Source organism: Sinohyriopsis cumingii, chromosome 15 (assembly GCF_028554795.1).
Source record: "Sinohyriopsis cumingii isolate HCF-2022 chromosome 15, ASM2855479v2, whole genome shotgun sequence".
Classification (NCBI taxonomy): Eukaryota; Metazoa; Mollusca; class Bivalvia; order Unionida; family Unionidae; genus Sinohyriopsis; species Sinohyriopsis cumingii.
Window position 1 is genome coordinate 33,801,765 of NC_142975.1, and position 16,448 is coordinate 33,818,212.

At 36.1% G+C, this 16,448-nt stretch overlaps 1 protein-coding gene and 1 long non-coding RNA gene across 2 annotated transcripts in view; one reads left to right on the plus strand and one right to left on the minus strand.

Annotated features, from left to right (window-relative positions):
- Positions 1-4,682: 4,682 nt before the first annotated feature.
- LOC149781578 (uncharacterized) lies at positions 4,683-9,138 on the minus strand. Its single transcript, XR_016414738.1, has 3 exons — positions 9,063-9,138; positions 6,868-6,922; positions 4,683-5,491 (listed from the first exon to the last, which is right to left on the minus strand). It is a non-coding gene; the product is annotated as an uncharacterized LOC149781578 (long non-coding RNA).
- LOC149781579 (cell surface hyaluronidase-like) overlaps positions 8,640-16,448 on the plus strand; it is a 65,916-nt gene continuing 58,107 nt past the window's right edge. The window contains exon 1 of the mRNA XM_089935619.1: positions 8,640-9,156. Within this exon, the coding sequence (XP_089791745.1) occupies positions 9,007-9,156 (150 nt within the window). The 5' untranslated portion in view covers positions 8,640-9,006. The remainder of the gene's footprint in view (positions 9,157-16,448) is intronic.

The following is a 16,448-nucleotide window of genomic DNA, read 5'->3' on the forward strand; positions in this document are numbered from 1 at the left end:
AGTTGATATACTACATAATCAACCAATTAGCGATTTTGCAAGTACTGTTATTTAATTTGCACAAGCACATTTTCAGGAGTGGTGCTCCAGTATCAGTTTTGAACTTTTATTTTTTAAAAGAAATATTTTGAATAATTGTAATTGAAATAAGAGTATCGTGCATATCAATTACATCGATACTCAATACCTTTTCTTGTTGTCAATAACTGACCTTACTATTTTAAGACAAAGATTACTACATCATAAGTGTACTGTAATAATACACAGCAAGATACTTACGCTCCTCTTCTGACAATCGTATTCTCATTATTCCCACTATGAAAACAAAGTCATATGGACAGCGTTCTTTTGCATACCAGGGCCCAGCAACGTGGAATGAATTGCCCACTGAACTTAGACATAAAGACACAGTGATCACATTCAAGAGGCTCTCAAAACTCACTTATTTCGACTGCAAGAACAAGCTTAAAGACCTAATAATGTTTCCTACCTGAAATATTCTCAGCATGTTTTTAATTTTTTAATATTTTTCTAATTTCATGGTGTTTGTTTTTGTAATAATATTATTATATGTTTTTATCTTATAGGTGTTGTCTAATGTTGTAAAGCGCTTAGAGCTTCTAAAGATTAGGCTCTATACAAAGTTCTCATTATTATTATTATTATTATTATTATCATGTTTTGATATATAAAAAATCAAATATGTGCCTTGCTACAGACCACCAGGCAACCCTTGGATAGGTATTAGGTTATTTCCATTCCTAGTACCGCTCCGGTGGTCTAGTGGTTAGAGCATCGGATGCGGGAGGTCGTCGGTTCAATCCCCAGCCGAGTCATACCAAACACTTATAAAAATGGTACTAACAGCTGCCTCGCTTGGCGCTCAGCATTAAGAGGCTAGTGATAGGACTGGTCGGCCTGGTGTCAGGATAATGGGACTGGGTGGGACATCATGCTACATGTCTGCGGCATGATGCCCCAATGCTAGACATAAACTGCCACATTGCAGACATCGTAGCGATATGACTGAAAAATTGTTAAAGCTACGTTAAAAATCAAAATCACATCACATCACATCACAGACCATCAATGTAATATGTGTGGAAGCACATGTGGCAAGCAGTCTTACAATGTAAGACTTAAACTAATTAAGATTTGTAAAGACTGGTGTCGAACTTTGGAGAAGACTTATACTATTGTCAATTAAGACCAAATTTCACAAGATGTGATTTAGAAATACTCCATTGATTATTGATGATTGAATTCGATGTATCTTTTTTAAAACTAATTTTATAAACATGGTGTTACTCTTCCAGGAGCCTGCTTGAGAAAGAATAGAAAAGTCAGGCTAATGAAGTGGAAGATGCCGAATCGGAGACCCTCAAGTATGCACCCTTGAGTATGCACCAAACAGACGAAGAAGGACGAAATGCAAGATTAGTCACTTGAACTCTTATTTCACAAATATTGGATTCGATTTTGTCTTTTGGGATATTGAAACGTGGATGCATTTATAAATTGCAAATAGAACTGACCCCCGGGAGTATCAAAAGTTTAGTACAAAAAACTACAACTTACACCCATCTTCATCTGCTTCTACTTGGAATTTTGTTGAAGAGAATTGTCTGAACAAATAAAATCTACCTTTGCGCAAATGGATTTCACCATCCACTTGCTTGAATTGACATGGGTATGCAAAAGTTAGCAATGTAACATTCTTTAATGACAGCAAGGTAAGCACATGTACAGCGACGAAAGTTTCATTACACTAGTTACCTTGACTTCTACACGTGTACACAGTGCTGAGATGACACGACTTTGTTCAAACATTAATTTTTTTCTCGAAGCAGAAGAAGGCATGGTCCGAATTTGCTGTGGATGATATCGATTTTTGTTAATGATATCGATTGCTGTGGATGATATCGATTGTTGTTAATGATATCGATTGCTGTGGATGATATCGATTCTGAATTTCAATCTTTTCAAAATTCAGAAAATCAACAAAAATTAAAGTAATGACAAAAAATATATGTTTATTTGTTTCTTTTTTCAGACCCAATGGTCTCTCCTAATTATGTATCGTTGCTACCTAATTGTTTCAGAATCTTATTCAGTTTAAGTTAAATAAAAATTATCTACAATATAAAGTCTATTTTTACATGTGCGACTTTGAACTAAATTTGTAGATGTTTGTGTGATTTGTGCACTTCTGTGTTCTGTCATCTTAAAACTACTCCTTCTATTATGGCCAAATGACTGGTGGTATTTTAGTGTGTCACAAAAGAAAATGATGCAGACCTGACACCCAATATGGTGACCATGGCAGCCATCTTGAAAATCTTTTATCTCTAGAAGTCCTGGGGAGGGGGGAAATGTTAACAATTTTGTAATGTTTAATTTAAGTTTTGGACTTTATCGGCAGCTATAGGGGCTGATGGGTTTCAGAAGCGCAAACAGCTTTCATTCTTCACTCTTCAATATTGTTTTTGAACGCTGGGGAATGCTATGTTTTTACCTTAAACAACAACGTTGTAGCAACTATCCAGCAAGTTCATCTAATCACGCTGCCACGACGTTATATGACAACGATGCCACAACCTTAATGCAACGTTGTTGCAACGTTGAACTTTAAGCTGTTATTCCTTTCAAATGTACTAGAGAACAAAAGACTACATTCATATCGCTGAAGGCTCATTGGTGAGAAGTAAAGTTCTGACATCCTTTGATCTGCGAAATTTCATACAAAAGAGCTTTGGGCAACAAATTTGTTTCGTATGCAAGTCGCTCCTTGAGGTCAGGCTCGCAGCGGTTCAGCAAAGACTAAATACTCTTGTTCTGAATAATAGGAGTACGCCATACCCATCAACGGATTTAGCCCCAGTTTAGGTAATTTTCTCTCGAATAAACAAAACCATATTACCTCAGTAAACTGTGAAGCCAAATGACAATTCTATTAGGGAGTGGGATCGTCGATCGAAAGTGAAAAACAAGGGTTATGGTGACAATCGAGGCCACGCACTCTAGAACAAGGTAATCATGGTTTGATAAACCAGCGAAGCAAAAACAAATTTGACACCCCTTTCAACCCAAATCCAACAAAAGTCGTGTTGCGCAAGGGGTCAATCATAACGATTAGGCATTTTAAAAAAATCGTCTCCTTACACGAGATACCAATTCGTACTTAGTTCCGACTTCATCTGTCGATGCATGTAATATATAGAGTTTGTAGTGTGGAGTCTGAATAAAGAAGACGTATAAACCTACTCGAGTTTGATTCATTCTTGACCATCCTTTAGGGTCCGTAACGACGACAGAACATTACAAACATAACATAGAGTAGAATCACGGAGCAGAATCTAGTTGAAGAATGGAGTATCCGGGTGGGGGTAGGGTTGTGATATGAAAATGAGTGTCTCTTTGCTTTCAGCTTAAATTTGCTTTTTATAAATTTTTGTAATAACGCCCTAAGTGTAAAGTACTGAATAATCGTACATTAACAACCTTTAGTAAAGTTATTTTAATATTAAATTCTAAAATAATTAATATTTTATTTAAGATCAGTAAAGGAACTTACAAAGCACGTTGAACTATGTTAATGTGAATCTAATGAATTATTTAAAACTTTTATAAAATCTATCACCGTCACGGTTTCTTAATATTTCAATATATCCTGTGCTGAAACTGGGTTTATTCAAGTCTTTCGTGATCAGTGTAGTTTCTTCTTCATAAAACACTGACCAGTGTTTAATATTATAAAAGTAAAGATGCAACTGTTTCCTTTTTCACCTATTAATTTCTTTAACAATTTAACACTCGGTACTAAACAAAGGTTTTGTCCACAATTGTTCAACACGATTGCAAACGAGGTTGATGCACATCAGCTGCACTATTAGTCGTGAGACATGGATTCTACATCAGCATATATACATATATAAAGTATATTCTCGTCTTACCAGGGAACCTCCTCCCACTTTCATTAGTTATTCTCCTTAATTGATAGACCTGGATGTGTTGAGACCTTAGAATCTGGCGCAGAGGGATTTTTTTAATATAAATACATACAAATTGTCTAATGTAGATTAAGTCCCGTTTTACTGATTTGAAAGTATAATTCTTGTTTAGACCTCCGAAAAGAGCGATTACTTTATAGATTTCTCTTGATGTCGATAATTAGACGTATTGGACAATAGTTGTTCCATTGTCGTCTGCAAAATAAGATATCAGCATGCGTCCTGGCGCATTTTGTCATGGATAGCAGCGCCATCATGTGTGTGTTTGGGTTTGGGCTAAATGACTGGCAGTTTGACCTCAAATTGTAGTTCCAGTCTCAGGGAGACTTTGCTAAACTGTTTACTTCCATACATTGTATGCCCATTTACGTGATTTCCTGTCATATCACTTTAACAGTAATCAAGCTATTTGATACTGGATTTATTTACACTTTGTTCTTTTCTTTGTTGAAATGATTTCTTTTCATGGCATGCAATTTACTTATGCTTCACATCATGTGCATCATATATAACTTTGATGATCACTGTTCCTTCATTTTGAATACCAGTTGACTATTCAGCCAAGGTTGTATAGGTCATTCCCTTTTCTTGTATTTTTTTCATGTTAAATTAAGTATAATGTTGCAATATATTTCACAATAATAGCATTTAATAATGAGTTAGAAATCTTCGTTCAGTTTTGTTTTCCAACGTATTTCATTTCACCCTACGTCATTTGGATTTTTATTCATCATTCCGTTTTGACCTTCAAATCATTTATATTTAATACCACCACAACTTGAATCCAATTTGATCATTCCATTTTTTGCGTTAAATCATTTCCATACGTCATTGATTAATGTCTTTTTGGCGACGATGGCTGCTCATACCTTTGTACCTGTACCCATTAATGAAATCGATGTATGAGTCACAGCCTAGAGCTGCCGGTAGTCAATATCGATTCATCATCACAGCCTCAAACAAAATACATGTGTATCACTCTTGCATTATATCGTATAGTTCAGAAATAAATGACATCGTATATAACATTCCCTATCAGTTTACAAAGTAGAACACGTGAGTCCGCCTCATGCCAAAACTTGCCTATAATATAAACTCTGATAAAATGCTGCTAAAAATATGTGAAATCAGATTATCAATTAATATTATAAGTGCATTAAATTAAGCAAGCATATTTTCAAATATATATATATATATATATATATATATATATATAGCAAAATTTAATAATGGGTCAACATTCAATGTTCATGAATAGACCAATGGATCGAAAAATGAAAAGAAATAATTTAAGTCAAGAATTGACCTTATTACTGTAAATTGATGACATTTATCCTTAACACATTGTGTTAGGCGAAGACGAAAGTCAAAAAAAGGTTTCGGCACCCCCGGACTTCTGGTGCCCGTGTGTTAGGCTCACCAAGGCCTCTGGTGCCCGGAGCAACCGCCCCATCTGCTTCTCCGCCCACGTTATTACGCTACTGAAAACAGAACATCAGAAAGTACACAGTGTGATTCTTTCTCGAGGTCTTAAACTCTCTGAACTATGTCTCTCTGTTCATATTAATCAGTACAATGAATAAACAACTATTTTTGTTTAAAATTAACAAACAGATTTAGAAGAATAAACAAATTAAAACTTGTTTTAAGGTCTTTAGTCTTTTAATTAGGGAGATTAGGGTACTATGGGCTACTAAAATAATTGCTTTATTGTTAACTAAAATAACAGCACTAAATAAATACCCCCACTCAAATGTAACCTCACTGTTGTAATTTGCACCTCGCATTTCCCTTGCTAGTTTCAGAACTTAGAATATCCATTTGCGAATGATTTAGCTGTTTATTAACATTTCTACCTTCATAAAACAAAATCACAAAATTTGTCTCAGCCATATTTAGTTTACGGTAATCAGAATATTTCAAACTTGAATGCTACAGACATTACGCAAAAGGATAACATTATCTTGCGCATACAGTCACATAAAACACTTAAGCTATATCGAGACATGTTTTTATCTGGCGTGATTTTTGGGTCTTAACCGGGCCACTGACTAGCTAACAAATCTACTACAGTCAGAGGTACAAGTAAACCTGTAAGGTACTGTACACCGCGTAGTTGACTTATTTGCCAGTACGGCCGTACCGGAAAGACAGGTTCCTTGCTATCGCTACTTCTAAGCTATATGAAGGATTGCCACCAAACATTCCACATATTTATATCAATTTATATCACGACTTGGCTATTGTTAAATGAACATTGATGCCGTTGGAATATCAATAGTAGATGACATGGAAGCCATCTTCAAGATCTTTCTATTGCTACTCCTCCTGGATGTGGTTTTTACCAAAACTGCCTGTTGATATCTCGATCATCCAAATTGAAAACGGTGTTAATCTGACCTCCATTTTGGTCTCTATGATATAATATCGGATGAGATAATTTTCTTGATTTTAATCTTTTGCTAAGTTAAATGAAATGATGAGCATTTTAATTTGTTTTCTTCTTCAAGTTTTGAAAACAGTTATGCATTTAATTGTCTGTTTTCTGTTATCTGTCATTTTATTATTATTTAATCATTGGAAGAGTTCATCTTTTGACGATATCCGTGTTACTTCATCACCTGGACCGCTACCATTGACCAGTGACCTTGACTAAGACCATCTGACAGATTGTCCAAGAAAGTGACGTCAGAATCTACACGTTTTGCATCTCTGCATCAGCCAAAGGCCAATGTAAACAGCCATGGAAATTATATCAAAAGTAAGAAATTGATAAAGTAATATTCTAGATAAAGACAAACCGCCGATATTTATTTTATGGTGAAAATATATACAGGTAAAGAAAGCGTCATCTTACTTTGCTTTGCTCATGCCGATCGTCAGTCTCTGGTGTCCTTGAGGTGGTGACAAACCTTGGTAATTAAACACAGAAGAGTGTTAGATGCATCGATCTGTCTCTAAAAATCAAATCTTTTATATGGCCACTTTTGTGCTCACCAATGAAAGCATTAACAAAATAAAAAGAAAACAAAATTAACTCTGACCTCAAATTAAACTGAATGTTAGAATTTAAGATACTTGATTCCAAGAAAATAAAAACAGAAATTCATTTAAAAGATACGTGAATAGTATTACTTGATCCAAGTGTTTGAAACATTTTACAGACTTATCAAGACTCTTAAAAAATAAATGTTTTGCTAAAAGTATTTACTGTTCATGATTCTGATTAGGTCGATTGGAAAAAGATACAATTTTTCTTTGTTTTGTTATTTATGTAACCTTACAGGTATACCTTTGTGTGCAGATATGATGATATAGATTTGTATACATACATACATACATACATACACACATACATACATACATGTGTGTGATTCGGATTTGTAACGTAGCTTTAACAATTTTTCAGTCATATCGCTACGATGTCTGCAGTGTGGCAGTTTATAGTGATGTCTAGCACTGGGGCATCATGCCGCAGACATGTAGCATGATGTCCCACCCAGTCACATTATCCTGACACCAGGTCGACCAGTCATAACACTAACCCTTTTAATGCTGAACGCCAAGCGAGGCAGCTGTTAGTACCATTTTTGTAAGTCTTTGGTATGACTCGGCCGGGGATCGAACCCAGGACCTCTCGCATCCGAGGCGGATGCTCTAATCACTAGGCCATTGGAGCGGTATACATACATACATACATACATACACACACACACACACACACACACACACACACACTGACATACATACATACATAAATACATACATACATACATACATACATACATGCATTGCTTCAGTAATCAGTGAAGAATTGTAGAAGATAAATTAGACCTTAAAATTGAATATTCCCTTCGAATACTTACAATGCTTAACTTAAATACATAATCCAATAGTTTCTTCATCCATCTTGAGCGAGTATTTATTCATGGAAACAAATGTGAACGTAATTACATTTTGCTGAGTCTTTCTTTGCTGGCAAAGATAAATCCGTACATATCTTAATGAAATGACCGTGCACATTTTCAAATGAATTAAATTGATAAAATTGCTATACCCAAACTCAGCGTAACATTGATATGACGGTGTTAAACTTGATTTTAGTCTTTGGGTGGAATTCGGGTTTTATTGCTTACAATTATATATGACTTTTGACTGGCGATGAAAGTTGAACAACGCTTCAAATCCCACCACTGCAGCATTAGTCTTGCATACAATGTAACATGTTCTGTACATTATTGTGATGAACGTTAGATCTCAGTGGGTCAAACTTTGAAAATAAGGAAAACAGATGGGAAAGAAATCAAACATGTGAACATCATCAATCTATACTGGATTTTTTTCCAAACACATTGATTGAACAAAATATTTCATTTTTGGTTTCAGTGTGAAGCGATATTATTGCTGAAAAGGCTGTTTTGACATAATTAGCAAGATTCCATGCTCTCTCTCTCTCTCTCTCTCCAAAAACAACAACAACAAAACAACAAACATAAAGCTTTGAAATATCCCGAGGCAAGGTCAGCTTTCATAATATCAATGTTATTTATTATTACTTTAAATTGCTCTCGACTGAGACATCACACAAGATATACAATATACTCCCTATTCGCTAAGTCACTCTGCTTGAATGATTTGTGTGTGTGTGTCCTCCACGTGGATTGCTGGGCGATTTTACACGCAAGATTTATGAAATCGATGGGCAGACTAAACCAGACCTGTTACTTGTACACATCTATGTCCTGGCTTCAGAATTTACCTGGTAACCTTTTTGCTCTCAAAATATTTTTAAAGTATATGACTCGACCACGCAAGGCGATTACGACTGATTTGCATCACTAAGAACATCTGCACCTCGAGCAAACTATGTTTATCGTTGTGTGACTGGTAGAGCATGCAATACAAGGGGGAAAACATACAAATAGTGATCGGAAACTAAGTATAATCACAAGAAGAATTAGATCCGGAGCCCGTTGAATTTTGCCACACCCTGAAGATGACATTTTCGTACAGGTGGTTCCAGATTTCGATGTTGGTTCTCCCATTACTTACCAATAAACAAACTGATGCTGCAGTCATTTGTCCTCATCAAGACGCATTTCTTAAGCCATGGTCCGATCCTGCAACTTGGCCTAAGGGAAAAAAGGTAACATTTTTCGAATTTAATTAATTCATTGTTAATGTTGTCTATTTTATTAATCGACGAACAATGTGTGTAAACATTTAAATATGCCTTTTACACAACTATTCCAAACTATTAACTATTTACAAATACAGTTTCAAAAGGACCAACATTAATCTTTCTTTTTCTGACTTCTCTGTCTCTCTGTCTCTCTCTCTCTCTCTGTGTATATGCTTGTCATACACCCGGTTTATCCTTTTAATGCTTCTTAGAGTATTTTTGAAATACTTAATATGTTATTTCCTCTGAGATTTTATTCCTAAGAACAGTTACAATTGTAATCGCTTTCCCCTTAACACAACTGTATAGAATAAAAGCTGATATAGACGAGACACACGTATAAATTACTAAAGATCTATTGAAATGCTAGAAATGTAACACATGTGTGTGTGTGTGTGTGTGTGTGTGTGTATATATATATATATATATATATCGTTCATTTTTGTGCTTACCCTTCAGCATAATCATAATCATTTGTACTGCGCAGTGCCACTTATCTGCGCCCATGATAATCACATGTATTTCTGTATACCTTTCTTATGTCATTACTAGACGAAATAGACTGTGTAACACATTTTATCCAGGAAATTATAAACGGAAAAATTAGTGGCTTTTGTTGTTGTTATTGTTGTTGTTGTTGTTGTTGTGGGGTTTAACGCCATTTTTCAGCACACGATAGGCTATGATCTGAGACTCGAACCTGCGCAGACAGAGGTGAGATGGCAGTGATCCGTAACAGAGAGCGCTTTAGACCACTCGGCCACTCGGGCCTCCTCCCCCCGTGGCTTTTGTATCATACAATAAAATGCAGATGTGTCTGTGTTTATTCCGACTATAGGAAAGTAATGGTATCGGAGTAAGGAATCGATTCATCTAACCTCGATTGAAGACGTTTTGTACATGTTTAACGGCTGTGATACATGGATGGAATGTATTGATGCAACCATCGATGCCTACACAATAATCATATCTGAGCATATTTATGCCATGCCAACAAATGTTAGTGGTAGAGTCAGTGCAACTTGCAGGGATACTAATGAGGTTCAGCAGTTTACAGAATTCATGTTCTTATTTCTTAATTTAGTTTTTTTGACAGCGGACCCATACTTTCTATGTGTGAAATGTGACCCGATCAGGCCTAAGTTGTTCAGTGATGATTGACACATGGACTGTCGCGCGCAAAATTGTTAAACTCTGCTGTTGTACTTCAGTTTCCAGGAACATTTCATACCCAGTTGAATAAATACTTTCATATTAAATAGTTACTATCCGAAGCAATGCCTTAAATTCCTTTGAAAATTCTACACTAATGAGCAAGCGTTGTTTTCATTTCTGTCGTTAGATTCGTCAATTTTGGCGAGTACCTTTTCTTTTTCAACCCATTTTACGTGTGTAATGACCTTTATGTTTGTGCAGGGAATGAAACAATGCATTACGTACTATTTGTATTCCATCACTAAATTTTACCATTTTAGTCACCCTGTCACCCATTTCAGGTCAGACGATCTTGCGTAGGAAATGCTTCCGACAATAAATGTTCTCCTTTACTATTGTTAGGGGGCCCCGAGTGGCCGAGTGGTCTAAAGCGCTCACTGTTATGGATCACTGCCATCTCACCTCTGTCTGCGTGGGTTCGAGTCTCAGGTTCGGCCTATGTAGGTTTGTGAGAAAGCCCGCCAGTAGCTTCTCGTGGGTGGGATGTTCTTATCCGGGTTTTCCCGGGTTATTCCTCCACCAGTAATACTGGCCGCCATGTATAGCCTATCTTGTGCTGAAAATGGCTTTAAACAGCACAAAAAACAAACACTATTGTAATATACACTTAGTTTGTATTGTGTGCTTGACCTTTTGTACATGATTCAGGATAGAGTTTTAGTGCGTACCTGATTTTGTCTTGCTTGTAGGTTATTTAATAGATGTCTTCCTGGGTTTAAGTTCAAGTTCAAGACCTAGCCTCGATTATAACCTTATAACATTTCAGCTTGAGTGCACGCTCGTGTTGTTGAGTTTGGCGAATATATAGCATGTCCAGTACATGGGTAGTTGCTACATTTGTATATAATTAGCATTTCCAAAATAATAAAGGTTTCTGTCGCTTTTACTTACTATGATATGTTCACCATTTTATCGCCACGGTAAGTAAGTTAAAAATAATGACAAACAAAGAAATATGTGTATTTTGAGGTTACACATTTCAGGCAGTAATTCCTCATAATTGCCAACTGTGTCAGCTCATAAGTATTATTAGACATGTATATCCTTACCTTGTTATCATTTTGGTCCAGCCTATGCTAGTGGAAAGCAAGATTAAACTCTCACTTTTCATGCGGCAATTGCTGTCTCGTGGTCACGAAAGGTTTGTTAAGGATTTTTATATATTCTAAGTCCATTAAAGGATGTTTTATTTGTGTGTATATACCTGGGTTGGATCATTACGAAGCTAAGATAATTTATTCGGTAACACGCATTCTTGTTCCTTTGACCTTGGGGATAAGACCACAGTCACAGAACGTTTGCGTTAGGGTATGGTTTAAGTTTCCTTTATGTGCTTACATTTCCTAAACCAGTTTATGGATATATTAAAATTTTTAAATTAATCATTAAGAAGATGAAACAAGTAATTGACTGACATGAACGCTGGCAACATTTTCCTTCGGGTCAAGGTTACAATCATAAAAAATAAAAAATAGTGTTAATGTTGTTTAATTGATGTTTTGTTTTATACATTTAATTCTAATTTCTGAACCTTTGCATTCTCCACACTTATTTTGAATCATTGTCAAGCAAAGACAATTAATTCCGTGATTCTTTTGGTCTTGGGGTCAAGGTCATATAAATTTCATGTCTGCGTAGATATGAGAAATCCGTATAATGCAAAGACTATTCATTCTGAAACGTGCTCTATCTCCCTCTCTCTCTCTCTCTCTCTCTCTCTTATTTTGTCATATTGATCAATGTGATTTGTTCATTAAAGCGCGATCGTCTTTTCTATTCGGCTACATTCAACCATTAGTAGCCGCCTCCGTTTGCGAATTCTTTGTAGTTGCATCCTGATACGTGCTCATGTAGTTAAATTATGTCGTCGTTATTGTTGTTGTTATAGGGTTTAACGCCATTTTTCAGCACAAAATAGGCTATGCATGGCGACCAGTATAAATGGTGGAGGAAGAACCCGGGAAAACCCCGGAAAAAACACCGACCCACTGGACGCTACTGTCAAGCTGTAAATTATGTCATGTGGTAATCTTCTGGGGAAAAAAGTATTTATCTTTGTATCGCAATAAATACTTTATATTCATCAGATAAATCACAGCATAAGCAGACATTAAGTAAGATTTTAAATAGAGCATCTCTCTTAAAAATTTCAAATCAATATTCACAAGCATATACCTATTTTCGAGGCCACACGTTTTCCACTACATTCTTTACCGATTAATTTGGATAGGATATTAATTTAGCATTAAGAGAACGAATTACAGAATTTATTCTAATTGGTGGCATGATATGAAAAATATGATTAAATTAGTACAAACTTTGACATCAACTTTAGGGTTTTATATTTACTTTATGAAGTTAATTTTGGAGAGACGATAACGTAAACGTTTTATAATGATAAAATAAATCGGCACTGGGACAGTGAGCTTGCATATTCGTGACGGAGACTAGGGTTTAAAATTATGATCACAATAATACTGCCAACAGTTTGAAACCGTCATCAGGATGTCTTTCTTGTATGTTCAACTTGTACATCTGGTTAGATGTGGATTTCTTCAGTGGACCTACCATTAAGGTTCCTTTGATGCTATATTAGTTTTCCCCGACTGGGTAATTTTTATATTAATAATTACTTTTCAGATGCTTCATGACACCACGTGACTATTAATGTTTCTTGTTAATACTACGCTACAATGCCTTTTGCCAAAGAAGGCCTGCACTGAGGAGGCTTTGAGAAAATAAAATCAAATCCATACTTCAGAACCTGAAGGTCATCCTTTTGGCATTTAAACTCGCAACACCCACTTGATAACATATTAGATCTATTGTCGTCTATTGTTTAATGAACTTTTCAAGCCCCTTGTTTTCATACATTTATCTAAGTGTATAGTAATGTTGGAATTTGTACATGTTGTTAACAGCCGGAGAGAATTCTAGGGACAAGTCATTCCAGTCTGGGGTAAATTAATTGCAGTAGTTGTTTCAGGTCAGCTGTTCCAGGAAGTACTGATTCTTAAAGAAGATATTATCTCGTCTGAATATTATGCCATCCTTTGTAAAGGCAACTTAAAATTGTCTAGCCCTTGTGATGACTTCATTTCCTCAGTTGATGTAAAATCAATCCAAGGTCAAATCTTCAACCACTCAACTACTCTGTCTACCCTAGTTTTATTAAGTACGCTGTAATTATAGTTACGGTTCTATGGACTTAAACTAATTAACAAAGAAGCAAACCAACAAATTAAGCGCAATCATCAAATAAATTCAATTCGCTAATTTATGATAACGAAATTGAAGAGGAACTTACAGTACTGTGTATTACATCCCCAAAATTCTAAACGTCCAGTCACAAGTCCAAAATTACAGAGTGTTCTAATGAATTTCATGTCTTGAGTGTGCTGATGTACCAATAGCCTTGAATGAGATATTGTGCCAACGGTCTTAATGTATTACAATGATAAAATCAAGAATGTCCATGAAAGAATTCGCAATAATCCCTAAGTAGCGTTTTATTCCAAAATGTCAAAGAGCACTTTGTAATTCCAATGAATAATTACAATTAATAATTCCTCTCAAATTCTACCCGGGGTCCCGAGTGGCCGATTGGTCTAAAGCGCTCACCGTTCCCACCGTTCCAGATCACTGCCATCTCACCTCTGTCTGTGTGGGTTCGAGTCCAAGGCTCGGCCAGCGTGGGTACGTAGGAAAGCCTGCCAGTAGCTTCTCATGGTCGGTGGTTCTTCCCTGGGTTTTCCAGGGTTCTTCCTCCACCAGTTATACTGGCCGCCATGCATAGCCTATCTTGTGCTGAAAATGGCGTTAAACCCTACAACAACAATAACAATAACAACAAATTATACCCAAACACAACTAAAATTGATCCCACAAAGAATGATATTAAAATGGGAATGACTAATTGTTTACTTTGTCTTTCTTTTATAGAAACTTTCACCTGACTTATGACACAACCAAATGCTCAGGACCCAAATCATTTGCAAGATCATGATTCTTTAATGTTTAACAAAACAAAATCAAGGACACCGTGTAATCTCCCAGTAAAAGACCATGGCCGTGCACTCAAATTCATGTAAACCAATTATTTACAATCATTCGTTTAAAATATAATCTACAATTATAGACAAGCGTTAGCTATGTTATATGGTGTCTACAAATGACTTTGCAATCTATACTCATGGAAAGGGGCCCCGAGTGGCCGAGTGGTCTAAAGCGCTCTCCGTTAAGGATCACTGCCATCTCACCTCTGTCTGCGCCGGTTCGAGTCTCGGATTCAGCCAATGTGGGTATGTGAGAATGCTTGCCAGTAGCTTCTCGTGGGTCGGTGGTTCTTTCCGGGGTTTTCCCGGGTTCTTCCTCCACCATTAATACTGGCCGCCATGTATAGCCTATCATGTGCTGAAAAATGGCGTTAAACACAACAACAACAACAACAATATACTCATGGAAACTTAAACACACAATATAGTTACACATAGCTCTAGATGTCTTACAACAGGGATGGGGAAATAACTTAGAAGTTAATATTGTCCTTTGGCACATATTATAAGTTATGCATAAGTGGTTGTTCAAAGGTTTGTTGAAATATTACAATAATAATGTGGCAAAGGAGTTAATGCCACAGTGTAACTGTGATGAGCATTTGAAATGAAGAGGCCACGAGAAGCCAGCTATTTGCTATTCATTTGTTGTCCAATTTTGAGTTGACGATAAGCTCAATAATATAAATGATATCTGTAAATGTTACCTATAGTACAACTGTAATAAGTAGCAAGAAATGTTGACAGTGTTGTTGATTAATTATTTTTTGAAAAGTTGAAATCATTGTGAGAATATCACTGGCATTAGTGTAACGTGCTGACAATTGCTCCAGCGGCGTCGCTAGGGTTGGTGTCACCCAGTGCGGTAAACTCATGGTGTCACCCCTCCAGACTTCCACCATGGATTTCTTCTTCTTAAAATAAGTCCACAGTATAAAAATGAAAAGAAAAAAAAACAAATTAATTGAAGGTCAGAAGGTACAAGTATTTAATAACTGTAACCACGTTAAGTTATAGTTACTTTTACATTAAACTTACTTGCAGACTGCATGGTGGCACCCTGTGCCTGCTAGTCATGTATTTAACTATGATCGGTTATCCGCTTATGAAATCCGACTAGACCGAGCAGTGTGTGCTCTGTGAAATTTGCAATTTTTCATTTTGGTGTCACCCCTCTGAGATGGTGTCACCCGGTGCGGTCCGCACCCCCCGCACCCCCCTCGTGTCGCCACTAAATTGCTCACCCTATCTAGCTTGAGCTACCTGAAGATAGTTAATCTAGTTAACTTTTCTAAGATATTATATGCTTAACTTTAATACCAATGAAAAGGTTGAAAGTCCGTTTGTTCTGCATTGTGATTATTAATTAGCAAAAGATGAAACTTGTCACCTCAAAACAGCGAATGAAGGTCATGACATTTATAATGCATTATGTATAGTACAAAATTCTAGGCTTTCCGCCTGATCAGTTCACTCAAGTATTTCCGTTTTTAGTTCTCGTATATGCCAGTATTTGCATGCGAAAATCATATTTTTGTCATAGTTTGAAGTATAGTTTGAAGATTGGAAGTCTTTAAATAGCCCTAAAATTGAATGGTAATCAGCGGTATTCCAGGCTGCACATGAGTACGACTCACTGTTTATTTTAATAGACTACAAACAACCAGTCTAGGTGTGGTAGTGTACTGAAGGTAACATTTAAAGCTTTGCACGAGCTCCATTGGATTAGTAGTGTAGTGCAAGGTTTAGTATGTAATTTAGTAATGATGAAATTACGACATTAAGAATCGAAATAAAAGATTGAAGTTAATTCTTTAATTAGGTTTATTTTTTATTACTTTTAATCAATAATGAAGCATCCCATACAACATTTAAAAATGGGGAATTACCTATCTGAAGACTAATGTTATGGCAGTATATCACGGTTTAGTTTAAAAAAGGGCAAGACACAAAAGCAATGCAATGTTAATTATTTATGTCTTGAAC